Source organism: Ochotona princeps, chromosome 12 (genome assembly GCF_030435755.1).
Source record: "Ochotona princeps isolate mOchPri1 chromosome 12, mOchPri1.hap1, whole genome shotgun sequence".
NCBI lineage: Eukaryota > Metazoa > Chordata > Mammalia > Lagomorpha > Ochotonidae > Ochotona > Ochotona princeps.
The window spans coordinates 2002831-2020475 of NC_080843.1; the positions used below are offsets into that span (position 1 = coordinate 2002831).

The following is a 17645-nucleotide window of genomic DNA, read 5'->3' on the forward strand; positions in this document are numbered from 1 at the left end:
ACACAGGGCCACTGCATCGCGGGAGGGTGCAGCTCATACAGCAGGTGGGTCATGCAGTGGACGCTGAGAGGACAGTGGCCAGGAAGCCCCAGAGGACTGGTCCTGGGTCATCTCTAAGTGCAAACGTGCTTCAGAGCGCAGCAGCTGTGAGTCTGAAGCATGTTTCCTGGGGCACACACGGAAGTGGGGAACTGACATTGCGTGGTGGGTATACGGGCAGTCCCCGAAGCCAAGAGTGCAGAGTATGGTGTGGGCAGAGACCACTGCCCCTTGACCCATGACTGACTCTACAGCAGGGGTCTCCGTCCCATGCTCCCAGCCAGGGTGGACAGTGGCAAAGCTGGGACCATGACAGGATGGTCTTGAGGGTCTCGGGTACAATGGGTTGTACACGTACAGAAAAGGGTGTATGGAGAGAAAAAGAAGTCTAGCAAGGAGGTTTTAATGTCTATACTTTGACAAGCTGGAGCACCACTGACTGCATCAGGTTATAAAATGCAGTCAGAAACATGTAAATAACCATCAGGTTTGTCATCCCCGTAAGACACAAATGCCTACAAAGAAATAAGATACAATGTCCTGTGTTCAGTGTTGTCATGAAACCAGTGGACACACGCACACGTTGTTGGTTGCTATAAAAACACACAGGGCGTGCATGGGTCACTGCCTGCTCCAATCCATCGCCCCTCGTGTGCCTCAGCAGCACTTTCCCCAGCCTTCTGCTGCCACCGAGGGGTAGCACGCCTGAAGACATGGAGGCTGTCATCACAAAACAGATAAGAAACAGCACACACACGCGCGCGCGCGCACACACACACACACACACACTCATGAGTCTCATCTGCTCAGCACCAGGGTCCTGTGCTTTTTTGTGTAAATGCGTGGAGGACAGCTCCGTGTGAGTCAGAGGCAGCCGTGCAGCAAGGCGGCCCCGACGTGGCTGGTAGGGCTGCGTCAGGTGGAGCTGTCCCAGAGCTCCGAGGGCAGCCGGTTGCAGGGGGCCCCTTCCGGCTTCTTCAGGAGACTGGGCTTCTTGCAGGGCGGTGGGGGAGGCGCTCTGGGCTCCGCAGGGTGCAGGATCTGCTGCCAGTCCTCTTGCTCCTCACACAGCTTTCGTCTCCAGTCCAGCAGCTCCCGCAGGGCCACACTCTCATTCTCTGAGAGCCGCAGCTGGTGGATGACCTGGAGGAGGGCGAAGAAGGCAAGCACTGTCAAGTGCAGCAGGGACACCTGGGGCCTGGGAGCCTGGACAGTGCTCCACAAGGCTCTAGGTGCCAGGACAGCCTCTGGCCACAGCCTGGAACAAGCTCAGCTGCGAAGGTCTGCATGAAGTGGACCAGAACACAGAGATGTAGCTGGACTGGTCAGCACATACCCCATCAAGCTAATGCAGAAAGGCAACCATGGCGTGAGCCCTCCCCTCACTGTGGCCTGCATTCTAAGGCCTTCTGCATTCTTTCTCCATCTGGAATAGACCTTTACCACAGGATCTTCAACACTCCACCCTATTCTAGGAGCCAGTCCTTGAACTCAGCCCAGCTGGTAGCCAAGCACGACCAGTAGGGCCATGTGGCACTACTGGCCAGAGTGTATGTCTGCAGGGATGGATCCTTGCCAAGGAGGGTCCATGCAGGCTGTGTAAGGTGGACCTCACCTCATGAGTACATGCACAGCAGTGCTTCCCATCACTGAGAACTGCAGGGGAGCTAGCTGCTAAGACATGGAACGCCAGTGGAAGGAAGGCTGCTGGCCTTGAGAAGGCCTGAAGCCTGCTTGGTGTCCTTAAAGACCTCTTCTCAAGAGCACTGGACCCCTCGCCACACTGGCTGCCTCTTCCTGTTCACTGTGGCACCTGAGGGAAGGCCAACTTCTCCTGACCTCAGCAAGGCAAGGCGGGACAGCCAGTCACTGCAGATACCCATGTTGGTGGCATTCCTAAAGAAAGAACTCTGGGTTACAAAGTGAGACTGTGGAGTAAGAATGAGGAGAGCCAAGAGGAAGTGACGTCAATCATCCCACCCACTTCTGCAGCTCCAATGGCTCTGAGTTCTGTGGCTCTCCATGAAACCAAACCGGTCAGAAATGGGAACATCCCTGGAAGGCAGCATGCATTGCAGTGTCCCAGGTCCAATTCTAATGCCAGCAACGCAGCCTGTTATCTCCCTGAGGAAGAGGATTTTGAAGGCTAATAAGACCCAGGGACCACAGAGACCAAACCCATCTCCAGAGGCTATAACAAGGTGTCCGAAACTCTCTGCAGGCCAAAGAGTCTCCTAAGTTGAATTCATAGGTGATCAAAACAAAGCATGGTGCGGCAGGGGAGATACACCCGAGAAGCCCCACAGCAGGCCCCAGGCACTGGCGGCATGAGAGCTGCAAGGCAGGGTGGCAGCATGGTGCAGACAGGGCATGGGATTGAGCACCTTCACTAGGCAGGAGTGGGCAGGGTTGGGCGGCCTTTCCCAGAAGTTCCATGAGAACATGCAATTGACAGGCAAATACCTTGGCCATCTCAGCTGACCCGTCCCCAGAAGTTCACCTGCACTGTCATCTTTTGGAAGGAGACCAACTTGCTGCTCTCTTAGGAAGCCAGCCCAGGGACTTCTCACTCACTCAGCAGGTGAGGCCAGGGGCTGCCCACTCGCTTAGGAAGCCGGGTCACAGACTCCCGCTTCTGTCTAGGAAGGAGCAGCTGATGGCAGTTTCCTGCTCCCATCATAAAAATGAAAAAAAAAAGGGGGGGGATGAACTGCAAAAATAATGGTGTTTAGCACAGCAGAGGGCTTTTTGGCCAAGCCTAGAACATTCCAGATGGGGAGCAGCTTTCTGAGATGAACTGTGAGATACTGGCTGACTTCTCCTGGCTCGGAGGTTTGGCATTCTGAGCTCTCCTGCACACATGGAAAGACATTTCTGGTAGGCAGGGAAGCTCTCCAAGCCTCACAGCTGTGTGGGTTAGAGGACACACTGGAAGCACGAGGCACCACCCACAAACACAGACATTTTCCACAAGGGACATGTGTTGAGTTCTTCAACTACAGGGTTACCAGTGCCTTAAAGCAACCCCAGTCAAGAGCACAATGAAGTCTCCTCCAGTTAGGTAAACACTGGGCAGGGGTGAGATGCTGGCTGGCTTCAATTTCAAGACACATGCACACTTGATATGGCAGGTACTGTGGCTACTGCAGGTGCTGGGACCACAGGGTATGCAGCCAGGTCTGTGGGGACCGTTTGATCTTAAGGAATGATCACCAAAGCACAGGAGACTCGGGGAGACCCAGGGACTCTGGATAGGCTGCAGGGGCAGTGCTGCTCTCGGCACAGCTATGCTTCTGATGTGACTGGCATGCTGAGTTTGTACCTGCGCTTCAAACCTGTAGGTGGAAGACAACTCCCTCTGCTGTGCTGATGGCTCCTGTCCCCCGGTGCTCACCACATACTTGGAGATGACCACACAAGGGGCCTTCGACAGCTCATGGGCCAAGAGTGTAACAAGACAAACTATGTAGGTATGGTTTTGGAAAATGCACCAAGCATAATTCCATTCCTCCAGGGACTTTTAAAAGTATATTTGCATAAATTAGAGTGGGTGAGGGTTGGCTTTGCTGCAGCATCAGCTGGCAGAGGCTGGCACTGGGGGCTAATTCTGTCAAGTTAAATGCCAGAACCACCTGGAGAGTGCATAACCTGGGAGTAGGAGTGGCCTAGGAGGGAAACAGTGGGTGCCTCCCTCTTGGGTTACCACTCCCACAGGAAGGCATGAAAACCAGGGCTGGGGCAGGGGTGGCTAGACAGCAAGGCACCCGCCAGTATGTGTGTGGGCTGGATAGTAGGGTTGGTTGGGTTGAACTAGGCTTCAATGCCCACTGACATGTATGAGAGCTAAATGGGATGTGGGACAGACCGAAGAAGTCTGTGGTACATGCTGGCAAGCATGGGAACCAGGGTAGGGGCAGGCCTGGTGGGTATTATGGGGAGTTGCCTCAACTAGGCTGCAGCTCCCACTGGTTTGTGTGAGGACCGAGTATGAAGTGGGTAGCATTGAGCTGGACTACAACACCCATCGGTTTATGTGGAAGACAGGGCTGGAAACAGAACTGACCCAGCAACTACAGTGATCAGCATGTGCATAAGCTGACTGGGGAGACGGACGGTGCCAGATCCTGCACTGGCAAGCACACACAAGAATTAGGCCTGGGATCACCTCAGATGAAGTTTCTTTGGGGATCCCGCCAACTGAACTGCTGATCTCAGAACTCCAACCATGAAGAGACTGTGTCAGCCAGTGGATTCTGAATAGATTTCATTGTGCTTGGAACGGCGAGATTGACGGCAATTTAGAACTTTTGAACTATCAAAACTGCATGAGCAGGACCCTTGGAGCATGTCTCCCATCGGGGACCTGGGATGGGTGGGAGGCTGGGTGGGGCTTCTCCCTTTGTTTCTCCCCTGACCCTGGATACAATATATATATATATAGTATTAATGTGGAAATAATGGTCTTACCTACTTTCCTATAGCCCCGGACCCTTTGTGCCCTAATCAACTATGTGAATTTAAAAAGTATATTTACATAGGGAAAGAGTTTTTTTGTTTGTTTGTTTTTGTGTTTTCATTTGCCAGAAGATAAGGCAGAGCCACAGCTGATCCAGATGTAGGAGGGAATACATTATCCGGACTGGATTTACTGCTCCAGCAAGTGACAGCCATGTAGTTGGCTCTGGACCGAGTTCCTGGTCCCTGGCTTCTGCGTCGCCCAGTCCCCACCACTGTGGGCATCTGGGGAGTCCAACAATGGACAGGATTTCCCTGAAGCCAGCTCTGTGCATCTCAAATGCATAAGCACCTACAACACAGTGTTTAAGCCAACAGAGAAAATGACAAGTTGAAGATATTCCAGAATAAACACTCAGGCCACAGGAGCACTGGACTTCAAGAGAGAAAGAAGATAGCAGAGCAATCATCAGATGTGTGCAGAGTGGGTGACAGCATCAAAATACACACTTGCACAAGCTGAGAGCACCAGGAGGGACGTGGGCAGCACCAACAGAAAACCACTGCTCTGACAGACTCACAGTGCCAGGAGCCAACGACAGGAAACCGCTCTCAACAGCACAAGAACCGGACATTCCATTCAGAGGGACCACGAGATGGTCCACTGGGCATGGCATGGCAAGTCCAGGGTAAATGCCCAGAGGAACCCCATCAGCTGACACTGCTGAAGTCAATGCAAACTGAGTGAAAAAGATGTGTGTGGACAAAGAAACCTGAAGGATGTTGCCATCAGAGGTTCTCTAGGATGAAGGAAACTAACCCCCTAGGAACAACGGGAACTCAGAGTTACTTGTTCAAAATTATGTGTTTATATATCTGTGTTTTATCTTATGAGTGAGAGAGAATGGATGGATGTGAGAATGTTCTTCTCTGCTGATTCATTCTTCAGGCGCCTGTAGCTGCTGGGGCTGGGACAAGAGGCTGGGAACCAATCCGGGCCTCCCAGGGGAGTGGCAGGGACCCATGTCCTTGAGCCATCATCATCTGCTGCCCCCAAGGGGGTGCACTGACAGGACGCTGGAGCTGGGAACACAGCCATCAAACCCAGGTGCTCTGATGTGGGACAGAGGCATCCGGGTGGCACCTTAACCATGATGCCAAACGCCAGTCCTAAAAGATGGAAATGTGACACAGCGTTAGGAATTCAGGAGTAAGCCCCTGGGTGGGAATAAATGATATGCTTGCGATGTCTTCAAGATTTAAAATTTCATGTAAAACATGAATATATGCCACAATAATTGCAAAAGCTAGGAAGAATTAATTAGAGTTGAGGTATCTTAAGGTTCCAGCAACATTAGCAAAATGGAAAATGAGTAAGAACTCGCAAGTCAAACGGGAATGTTTTGTTCTCTAGTGGAGCTGCTGAAATAGTGAGGGAACATTCAACCAGTGAGCAACAATAAGGAAAAAAGTCAAATAATAAATGCTCAACTTACCTTAAAAAAAGGAAGCACTACAGAAAAGGATGTGAAATAGAAGAAAATTGCCACACACTAGGCCGATGCATACAGGGAGACAGATGTGTCACAGGCTCCTGTTTGAGCACCTGCTGCTCTTCTGATCCAACTGCCTGCTTACGACATCCTTGGAGGCAGTAGGTGATGGCTCAAGTGTTGGGGTGCCGTCCCCATTGTAGGGGACTCAGACTCTGGACCTAACTCTGCCTGACCCACTCTCAGTTGCTGCATGGATTAGAGGAGCAAACTGGGTATTGAAAGGCCCCTCTCTATTTCTCAGTCTCTTCCTCTTTCGAATCGAATGAAATTAAAGCACATGAATGAAAACTGGTGGGGGGAGGGGGGCAGGGAATCCAGATCTGCACCCAGATCTTGGTACTGTGCTCCGGCCACCGTCTGCTGTACCTACCCCGATAGTAGCGAGGTTGGTGCCTTTACACCAAGTGCGGAATGGATCCAGTTCAGATTCTTGTAAGTCCCAAACTCTTCCAAGAGCACATCCCGTGGCCCTCCACTAACCTTCTGATGAGGAACAGCTCTGAACCTGGAGCCACTCCCCTGAGGCACAGGAGCAGGGCCCAATCACAGCGGGAGGGACTCACTGTGGCCAACCTGCAGAAGGCTTCTCTGAAGCGGTCCTGACAAGAACTATGTCGAGTGTCCCAAGTTACCGCTTATTTACTTATTTGTTTAGTTAATAAATAAATAAATAACTAAGCTCTCTACCTTTTGAAGCTTCTCAGGGACTCCTGAAAACATCTGAATTCCCAAGGCCATTACAAAAGGTGAAGAAAGTCCTTCTTGGAACGAGACTGCAACTGGGCAATGATGGAGGGAGCCTGGGAGATATGCTGGAGCTCTCCAAGTGGTCCTGCATGGAGGGAACACACAGAACCCACCTTGTTGTCTGTCACAGAGCTGAGGACCTGCTGCGTCCAGCCTGCCACAAATCCAAGGAGCATCGCCCCGATGGCCTAAATAAGATACTGATGGAGTGGTGTGACACATCTTCATTTATAACCAAGAATTCACAGGTTATGTCTGCAAGTGAAGGTTAAAATCCTGGGTACCTGATGGGAGAGGATCAGCACCTGAAGGCGGGAATCAGCGTTACTCAGATTCCTCTGGATGTTAGGTTGTAAAGCACAGGAATCATGCTTGTCAGAGTTAGACAAAGACCAAAGCACATGCCACCATATGCTTCCACAGGGGTTCAGGGACACCACGATTAACAGGTGTCATGACAGGAAGCAACAAGCGCTCCATACCTATGCCTCTTGGGCTTCTCCAAGGTATTGGGCCCCTGTAGGTGCTCGATACTGGGGAACATGGCAAGCGCTTGGCTTAGAGAAGTTTGAGGATATACCAAACACATGTATCATCATGTGCGGTAGAGATCAGAGCGGGGCAAAATGGGCAAAGAATGGGACATCACGCAAGACAGGCTGAAGAAATTCATGGGAGGACAGAACCCTGCTTAGAATTCTGCAGAGTGAGGGGGTCCTGTGGTTACCCCAACAGTGGCAGCAGGGCCAGGTCAGGCAGGGTATGCTTACAGGCCAAGTGAACATCAGTTTTCACCCGCGTGACTGGGGTTGGCTTTGAGCAGAGACGACCTGGCTGGACAATGCGGCTTCGGTGGCCTGTGTCTCCTGGTTGGAACCTCAACCTGCCCTGACCTCTGTCCTGGGGTAAGAACTCAGAGCTTCTGCTGCTGCCCAGAGCAGCCATGAACCTCTGGATGGCTCAGCTGGACAGCAGCGGGTGACTTGGAAGAGGGCCCTAAAACCTAGCATGGGCTGTGGCAGCAGGACCCATGAGAGTGGCCAAGATAGTTCTCTGAGCTGAGAACAACTCTCAAAAGCTTGGGGCAAGATTACTCGGATGACTAGATTGAAAAATTCTAAATGAAAGCAACTCCAACAGCTTACCACCCTATGTAAAATGCAACATAATCTCTTCTTTTGATATTGAAGAGACATTCTCAAAATGCTGAGAAATATACGGGAATATCATGCAGATTATAATGATACATCTACCGAGGCAGAAACATATAGGAGACTAAAGGAAGCCTTACAGGAGGCAAGAGATGAAATGTTTCAAAGTTCTTTGCATATTAGGAGGAAGTAATGAAGAGAAATAGCACATTTCAGCAGCAGATTCAACAAGGTTTGCTTTTGTCTCTTGAAATGAGGTTGGCATTGGGGGGGGTCTTCAAGTACTTTGAGGACTACACATTTTTGCATTTGTATTCTGATTTTTTTTAAAGATAAGTAAGTCTGTTTTGTATCCTCTACGAGTACCCACGCTTCAAGCTGGTGCTCAACTCAGCACTATATCCACCTTTCCATTCTATGTACAGTACTGTTGAATAAGTAATACTTTTTCCATGGCTGCAGGTTAGCGAGAAAAGAATAGATGCATTTAATGTGCAATTGGATTTTCTTCTTTCCTAAGAGAAGCTGGTGACAGCAGAGAGCAGGGAAGGGGAGCAGTCCCAGCATTCCCAGCTGCAAACAGCAGTCGAGATGTGCCTAACTCCAGCGCAGACTGGGGGAAGCCGGTTGGGAGTGGAAGCTGTGGGTTGCCAGAGGGATTCACCTGCATGTGGAACAGTCATGCCATTTCAACGCTCACAGCAAAGATGAACTTTTGCAACTTCAGTTTTCCCTTTTGTAGACTTTCATTTCTATTCACTGATGTCTTGGCTTTGGTTTACAGCTGTCACACGAGGTGAAAGGATAGAGATTTGATACGTGTGGCTATCCATTACATTTGATGTGTGCCACAAAATAACGTAATTGGAAAATATCATTTATGAGGGGACTTTGAAGAGTCTGTGGCAAAATGAAATTAAAATCAATTTATTTTGGTTCAAAAACTTTGAAAGTCATGCATATTTTTCATAACAGATTTTCTGTGAACTCTTTGGAAGCCTTGCCTACTCTTGGACTTGGAAAGGGTTTTCTGCAGCCAAGCCATCTCCCTCCTAGTCCCGTTTCAAGTGGCTTTCTGAAGCACCCTCACACATTATGTGACTAGGAGAAACAGTCACCTCTTCATGTGAGTGAAAGTGGCTACTGCTTGACAGGTCAACGATATGACACCAAAGAGCATTCCAGCCTCTGCCTGACTGGCCCGTCTGAGAGAAGTGGGTGTGGCGCCAACGTTCACCTGTGGGGTTTGCGTTCTGTAGGACCTCTGAACAGACGGACACCTCCCCTCACCAGGCCCCGAGGAGAAACGAGGGCAGTCTCCAGACGACTCAAACTCTGTGGAGCTAGAGAACACATTTCCAAACACGAGGTGACCGTGCTCGGCTGCTGTGACATCACACAGGGTGTGAACAGTCCCACAGCCCTACGGCTGTGAGCCGGGCCGTCAGGAGACTGTGGGATGGTCACGGTGCCAACCTGCCGATCCAGGAAAGCGGGCGCAGGGGCTGAAGGGCTCAAGCAAGCGTATTATCTCTGGAACTATTACTTTTGGATAGTGTGGAAAAATGATCCTATTCTATAGAAGGTAAGAAAACAACAAAACCCCACCAACTAAATGGGCTTTTAGAAACGTTCACAGGCTCCCTCAGGGTAAATGTGTTTGAAAAAACACTGTGGGGTGGACCTGGGAAACTGGTCTGTGGCTTTAATTTTCAAATTTGATGTTCAGAGATTTGAAAGTTGAACAGTTTAGGCATCCACGTGTCAGGCCACAATGAGAAAGGTTGCAGTTTATGGGGAGCTGGGGAGATCTGACCCTTGAAGAGACATTGACAAACCCTGCTCTGACACTTTGGAGGCCCAGGCGGGGCTGGTGCAGGCAACCCATGGTGCCTGTGCCTGAGCAGTCTGCTGTTCTCAGACGGGGCTCCTGGCAGCTTAGACTGCCAACAGCCCTCTTGAGTCACACCCACCCCACATCGCAGTCCCCCTCTTAGCAGGAAGCTCTTGCACAGAGCAGCTGAGCCTTCTCCGTGCGATGAACATGTGTGCTCTGCACATGGGAAAGACACTTCTTGGCCTACGTGGGCAGTCCTGCAATGACCACCTCGCTGGACACTTACCTTCCAGCAAGACTCCTTCCTGTCATCAGGTTTGCAAATGTTTTCTCTCTAGACACAGCTGTCTCTAGAACATAATGGTGCTGCTTATGCAAACTGGTGATGACTGCTGTGCAGCCCAGCACAGAGGCCACAAACGCTCTACTCTGCTACTGAGAAAATCTTTGTGACCTGCTGTTTATAAAAGTTCAAGGTGGGAAGTGTTTCGATTTCCCTGCACATTGTAAAGTGTCTCCTGTCTTCCAGCATCTAGGAAGTATTAACTAGTTTAATAAAGTGATTTGAGGATTGATTTCGTGTCAGATTTTTCTTTAACATGCAATGTTTATAGGGAGTTCAGCTACTTGTAAAGGTCTGAAACACTAAATCTGTTTATGACCTAGAGGAAAAAAATGCAACATGACCAAAGGTTTAGTGAGGGTTGTGGCTCGTGGATCTACCAATTCTCAATAATTTCTTACTATGCTTTTAATAGAATTTTATGAGCTGAACTAATCAGAAACGAAATATAAATTCATGAGGATAAGAATTTCTATGATTCATGATTAATAATTGGCTGCTGATTTTTACCTTGTCTGTCTCTTAAAGGATAAAAATTGTCTGTGTTAAACAACCTGTGTGTGAACTCACACTGCTGTTCATTTATCACTGAGTTGATCTTTCTATTGACTGTGTTGAGCCAAGGGTGAAAAGAGGCGTTTACTGATACTTATGAAAATTAAAAGAAGAAAGTGTCTTGGCTGACAGAATTGTGGACATTACTGTTTAAAATGCAAATTTCATTACCATAAGGTGCTAAGAAAACACTGGAGGAAAGAGATGTTAAAGGGAGACTTGAAAAATACTTAAATGAATCATGAAATAAAATGTGACTCAATGCAATAGTTGTGATTAAAGGACTGCATATGTCTCTACTTCTAAAATAAATTAAAAAATTACCAGAAAGTGAAGATAGAACATTTGTGGTTTAGCCTAAGAAATAATCATTTATGTAGCACTCAACTAAACTTACCCTTGGACTTTGGCTTCCATTGTTGCCTGAAGTTTAAATAAAGAGGGAAATATGTTAAATTATGCTAAAGGTTTTTATTAGAGGTCAGAGTAGATATATCTGGACACTGGGGGTCGGGGAAGAAAGAGGAGTTTAATTTTTTACGGTATCTGGGTGCTCTGCTTCCTTCAAACGTTCAGCAACTCTTGCAGACTTATGCAACAAGTAACGTCATACCAACTACCTTTCCAGAATTTGAAAGGCGGCTGACAGTCATCAACGGAAGGACTTTCTGATGAACGAATGTGTCGTGTCTCAGATGAACTGAAGGACACAGAACAGGGGCTTGCGTGGCACTGCAGACCAACCTCCACAGTTAAGCTGTGACTTCGAGGATGCGGATTTTCTATGAACTCTGTCCTCTGTAAAAGCCCTGCGGTCTCCAGAAGAGTGACTGGCAGAGAACAGCATTCAGTCTGTTGACTGACACTAGATGGTCCAGTTCAGCGCAGAGAACATTCAGAAACCACAGTTCTGTTGGTTCGGAAGCACCCTAAGCAGGAGTGCAAGAGCCCCTTTCCAACAGCATTCTTTGGCTGATGTGGCCGGCTCACTGCTAATACCAGGAAGTTGACTGAGTTAGTTGGTTAGGGTTAGGGTGACTGAATCAGTTAGATTTTCTCTCTCCGAAGGAAAAATTTATTCATTTCATTTGATGCCCCCAAAACTCTTCAGTGTCACTGCCATCTCCAATCACAGGGTTCTGGATTTTCTGGCCTCCTGTTCAGCCAATCTCACAGTCTCCATATTCCAACACAAGCAGACAGATGCAGTACACACTCTGCTCCTCTCCCTACAATAGTTCTGATTTGCATGTCTAAATACAGACGTCCCTGCCCGATGAGCTTTCTTTCCTTCCGTGGTCTCCAAGGCCATCTCCAGTGTCAGCATCGTGACGTTCTTTACTATCCTTAACTCATCCCACTGATTTTAGCAGTCGGTCACAACTATGTGTAATAGGTGGGTTAAGTATTAACTGTCTCATTTCACAGAAAGAGAAATTCATTTTTTAAGCCCAAAGTCACTTGGCTGCCAAGTGGCACAGGCAGAATGAAAATCCAGGTACAAAGGGTTTAATCAACCTTTTGGGATCCGATTTATATTGATGTTCATGTAGTTTTCCCTGTCCTCAAATCAGGTAACAGATCTGTTCCCAATTATTATGAGAGTGGAAGGCATTCTAATAGATTACACAGAAGTTAGCAAGTTACACAGGTGTAACCTGCTCCTGCAAGGGGCTTCCACTGAAGTCGGGCAATAAGACACAGATGCATGAATGGTCGACAAAGACACAGACAAGATATGAATGCAAAGGTCCGCAGTCTGGCTCTTGGAAATCCACCAAGAACTACACCTGTGATCACTGCCGCCAGGTCGCTGAGAGGCAACATGACCACTAGCATGTAGGATTAAACATGTCAAATAAATGGAATATACAGTGGGGTTCCTATTGTGTTCACATCCATGTTTGTAACTACAAAGCTGCCTTGTGAAGTGTGGCATAGCACTTGGGGTTGGCTTTGGAGAAGCAGTGGGGATGTGAACAGGTTGGAAAGGAGGCAAGGTTGGGTGTGACACTGAGGGAGACAAGCGCTAAGTGCACGGCAGCGTGGACCCCGCGAGCTCTGGCAGGCAGAGGAGCCAAGCCCCCACCTGCTGCCTCCATCTTTATTTTCCTGTGAGCTCAGCTTTCCGTGTGGCACTCAGCACACTGAATGCACTGAGACACTTCTTGTGTTGTTCACTCTATCAGCTGATCAGTAAATTGAGTCCATTTTTTAAAAAGATGGTTTATTTTTATTCAAAAGGCAGATTTTTACAGAGAGAGAAGGAAAGACACAGAGAAAGGTCTTCCATTTGCTGTTCAAATGGCCGTAGCAGTTGGAGTTGAGCCAATCCAAAGCCAGAGTCCAGAATCCTCCTCTGGGTCTCCCATGCAGGTGCAGGCTCCCAAGGCATTGGGCCATCCTCTTCTGCTTTCCCAGGCCACAAGCTGGGAGCTGGATGGGAAGTGGAGCAGCTGGGACATGAACCAGCACCCATATGGGATCATCGGGCTTGCATGTAGAAGTTTATCCTGTTACACCACCATGGCAGACTCAAATCTATTGATTATTAATGCATGTTTCACTTACAAATTTTTAGAACATGTGCGTCTATGTGTCGAATGTATGTATGTCTGTACAAATACGTATGCACATGTGTGTATATGTGTGTGTGACTGTGTATGCATGTGTCTGTGTGTCTGTGTACTGTCTGTGTGTATAAGGGTATGTGTGTACACTGCATGTGTACGTGTATTTCTGTGAGTACACTGCATGTGTCTGTGTGTCTGTGGGTGTGTGTATGTGTACGTGTGTGGAAGGATGGCTGGGTGGGAGCACTACTCACCACTTCCTTGCATTAAAATTTCTGATCAGTGAAAGTGTGATCAGTCTGCAACGGGAAGACACGAACAGGCATGTTTTGTGCAATTGTTGCAGACTATAGTTGACTGATTACTAGAAGTTAGCCTTAGGTAATTCGCAGTTTAAATAATTACGTGCAGCAGCAACAACAGACTACTTAAGCAGTTACTAGTTCAAGACACCCTTTGTGCTGTGACAAACTGTGTATATTAGCAGTTGGACACTGAGGAAGTCTGCCCTTGCTCATATTCAGACAAATGTTGCTGAATCGGTGTCATTCCTTGTTGCTCAACTTCCTGGCCTGTCCCCCGTGTTGACCATCCAGCTCCCGCACTGGAGGTACCAGACTGGAAGCGGTACCTCTCCCTAGGGCTGTGTAGCCTTGCCTCTGTCACATGACCACGTGACCTCTTTGTTGCCTCGCCTCTGTCACATGACCTCCTCACCACAAGTGAAGCTGGGAAATGTAGTCCAGCTGAGAGCTCAAGGAGAATGAATAAAACCCATGCTGTGAGCCTACTGTCCGTAAAGGTGTCCCTAACAGAGGCAGGGAAAGCCATGTGATACAAACACAAAAGGAAAACAGACGCAAAGAAGGATAAGAAAGGAAAAGACACACGATTCTGCCAAACTAGGCAAAATAGGGGAGCACAGTGTTCAAATAAAGCCTTTCCAAAAATAGATGATAAAAGTTATCTGCAAGTTTATAAAATTAATTTAAATCCATTTGGGTTTCAAAATCAAGGTTTTTTTATATCTTTGACCCCAAGACTCTACTTCCCAGTATCACACTTCATCTGTTTTAAAAGAATCTATTTTTGATAGTCAGAAATGGAAAATTATGGCTTCAAATAGCAATCTAATCACAGAAATCAGGGAACAGCCAGACTTACAGATCTTCTGAGAGCATAAATTCCGCCATCAGTATTAACTTGTTAAACTGCAATACAATGAAATTCATCTTACTCTTTTTGTCCAGATGCTGCTTCAAAAATGGTCAGAATTATGAGGTCAAAACACCCTGTGCTTTCCTGACCCCTTGATTCTTCAAGCAAGAACTGAGCCGTGTGTCTAATTCCACCTCCAGTTGCAGCAAAGGCCAGTGTTTGCTTTTGACTGCTTCCCAGAGGCTCCACAGCTCCTCACTGAACTGTGAGCCATGACTTAACACCATGCAGGGGCACCCTGTTCTGTCCTGACACCATGCAGCAGAACCCCGTTCTATCCTGACACCACCACCATGCGACACCTCATTCCGTCCTAACAACACCGCATAGCAGCACCTTGTTCTGTCCTGACACCACCACACGGTGGTACCCCGTTCTGTCTTAACACCACGCAGGGGCACCCTGTTCTGTCCTGACACCACGCAGCAGCACCCCGTTCTGTCCTAACAACACCACCATGTGGCAGCACCCCATTCTGTCCTAATACCACCACCATGCGACACCCCGTTCCGTCCTAACAACACCGCATAGCAGCACCTTGTTCTGTCCTGACACCACCACATGGTGGTAACCCTTTCTGTCCTAACACCACCACCACGTGGAGGCACCCCGTTCTGTCCTAACACCACCACCACGTGGCGGCACCCCGTTCTGTCCTAACACCACCACCACGTGGCGGCACCCCGTTCTGTCCTAACATCACGCGGCAGTACCCCGTTTTGTCCTAACATCTGCAGTGGCACCCCATTCTGTCCTAATACCACGCAGCGGTACCCCATTCTGTCCTAACATTACATGGCGGTACCCCGTTTTGTCCTAACATCATGCAGTGGCACCCCGTTCTGTCCTGACACCATGCAGCGGCACCCTGCACTGCACATTCAGACTGGTTGGTGACATCATTGTTTCCCTTTGCTGAGTCAACACTTACGTCCAATGACAGCTTCAATGTCACTTAAACATGTTCTGGTGGTGGTAGGCAGAGTCGCTGTCCTGAAGCTGCAGAGGTCAGGACACAGGGGAGGGAGCACAGCTGGGAAGGCTGCCCTGACACCTGGGGACCCCAACTCCCAGACAACATGGCTCAGGGCAGCTTCCACGATGCCTGACTTACAACCGAGACCTCCGGTCACCTCTCTGCCCTCCACTCGGGCTCTTCTCCATCCTGCTCACCCCCTCTAACCCTGACTTTTCTGTTTTAGTTCTTGACATGTTGGTGTGTCACATACATTTTCCTTAAGTTGTGGCCCCATACTACCATTTGACCTCCATGAAGACAGATGCTTGGGCTGGACACCAAAGTGTTTCCAGCATGTGGACCTGTTCCTGGAGCCAACAGGACCTCAGTAAAAATGGGTTGACTGGTGAAGGAGATGAACCCCAGAAAATTAAATGTTATGTGTTTGTTCTCCTAGAATTAAACATAAGAGCTGCATACTACTCTTTTGCTTTGATTGCTACATCATGTATAAATGAATGCATGTGTCTATGCAGTCATATTCACTAAGGCCACGTTTACCGTGCTGCATGGACAGCAGGGCAAAGAATCCCCCAGAGTTGCTTTTGCTGTTCAAGTCATTTAGAAGTCACCATCATATAATACGTGACTTCACTTTAACATACTCCACCAAGGATGCCAAATGTATTGGGGTATCTTTAATATGGGAATGAATTCAAAGCATTCAGTAAACTTAGAAACACCATATCATCTTTTAATTGTGGGGGGTGGGGAGAAGGGAGCGACAGCTACTAGTTCAGCATCCAATCTGCTGGACGCTCCAAGCGACATCACCTTGCTCACTGACAGCATTCTAAAAAAGCACAACCTAAGTAGCTTCAAAGCCTAAACATAAAAATCCAATTTGAACTTCAAAAATAACAATGTAGGGTATGTTTCTACCTTCATGGTGTGTGGCAGGGTAGAGAGATTGTGTTTTCATTTATTTTAGTAAGAAATGTTTTCTTGGATGGGATATCTAAAGCATGAACTCTTGAGGTGGGACTACTATATTGGCCATGTCACACTGTTAATACACCTAGGATGGGATGTGGTAAGACTACTGCAGCGTAATTCTCACTGGTGAGAAATTCTGACTAAATAGGAAAACATCTGTCAGCGGAATCGTAAGAAAAGAACACAAGTACGTTATGGAGGGAATCAACATGCGGAGAATGAAGACAGAATAATGACACTCACAGGCAAAAAGAGACCAGGCAGCTGGGGGAATTCTTAAAGCCACTGCAAACGTAATGCTGAAGGATGACTACACTGCTGGGGACTCACCCCAGCAGGAAGGGAGGAGGGCGATGCCAGTGCTGAACGTCGGGATGGACACAGAAGGCTTTCTCCTCCGTGGATGGTGACTGGAGTGGAAGCTACACTTCCTGGGAGGTTTCCATGGCTGCGAGTCTGGCCATGCGGCACCTGTGTTATCTCCAGTGGAGGACGGTCAAGAACACACTGACTAAAGTGAGGCCTGGCATACTTCCATCTAAAAAGCAACCACAACTAACATGCAGGGGAGGACTTGGTGAATATACCAGCAGGTGAACTAAAACAGAGTTTAAGATGTTCACCTAAACCAAAGGAATTCATCATAGGGAAAAACAAAATTCACAATAAAACAAATACACCTGCATCCAACTGTGTCCATGATGACATTAAAGAAGTGGTTGAACATAAGACTCCTAGACCGGCCAGAAGTAAACCAGACCCATTATGCTGGCATCCATAAAGGTCCTGTGTGTGTTAAGGCCAAGGGATGGGTAAAGGTCTGTGTGTGTTAAGGTCAAGGGATGGGTAGCAATGCTGAACTGTGAACTTCAGGAGTTATGGCTTTTGCAGAATGTGGATCTCACTTTAATGATACTGATTAAAAGGATACAAATGGGTTTTTTAAAAAGCAGACCTTGCCGGCAGTGATTCAAGGCGTGATGGAGTGGCTGTATTAATTTTGGATAAATCATTCTTCTAAAACAGGAATATCCTGAACGAAAAGGCAAATTGCATAATGATGGATGAAAGCACACCATGATGGTGCGAGCTGGAACACAGAGCACCGCATGCAGGAGGCCCAAGGACCTGAGGGCACAGGCAGACAGAGGCTCATTCTGGCAAGAAATCAGCTGTCCCCAATGCCACCTCACGGATGTCTCTAGGGTACCCACCCA

General features: G+C 48.2%; 1 protein-coding gene across 2 annotated transcripts in view; it reads right to left on the reverse strand.

Moving 5' to 3' along the window:
• Window positions 1-943: 943 nt before the first annotated feature.
• MYO16 (myosin XVI) overlaps window positions 944-17645 on the reverse strand; it is a 375466-nt gene continuing 358764 nt past the window's right edge. For both annotated transcript variants that reach the window (XM_058670587.1, XM_058670588.1), the window contains one exon: window positions 944-1182. In XM_058670587.1, coding sequence (XP_058526570.1) covers window positions 955-1182 — 228 coding nt within the window. In that variant the 3' untranslated portion in view covers window positions 944-954. The remainder of the gene's footprint in view (window positions 1183-17645) is intronic.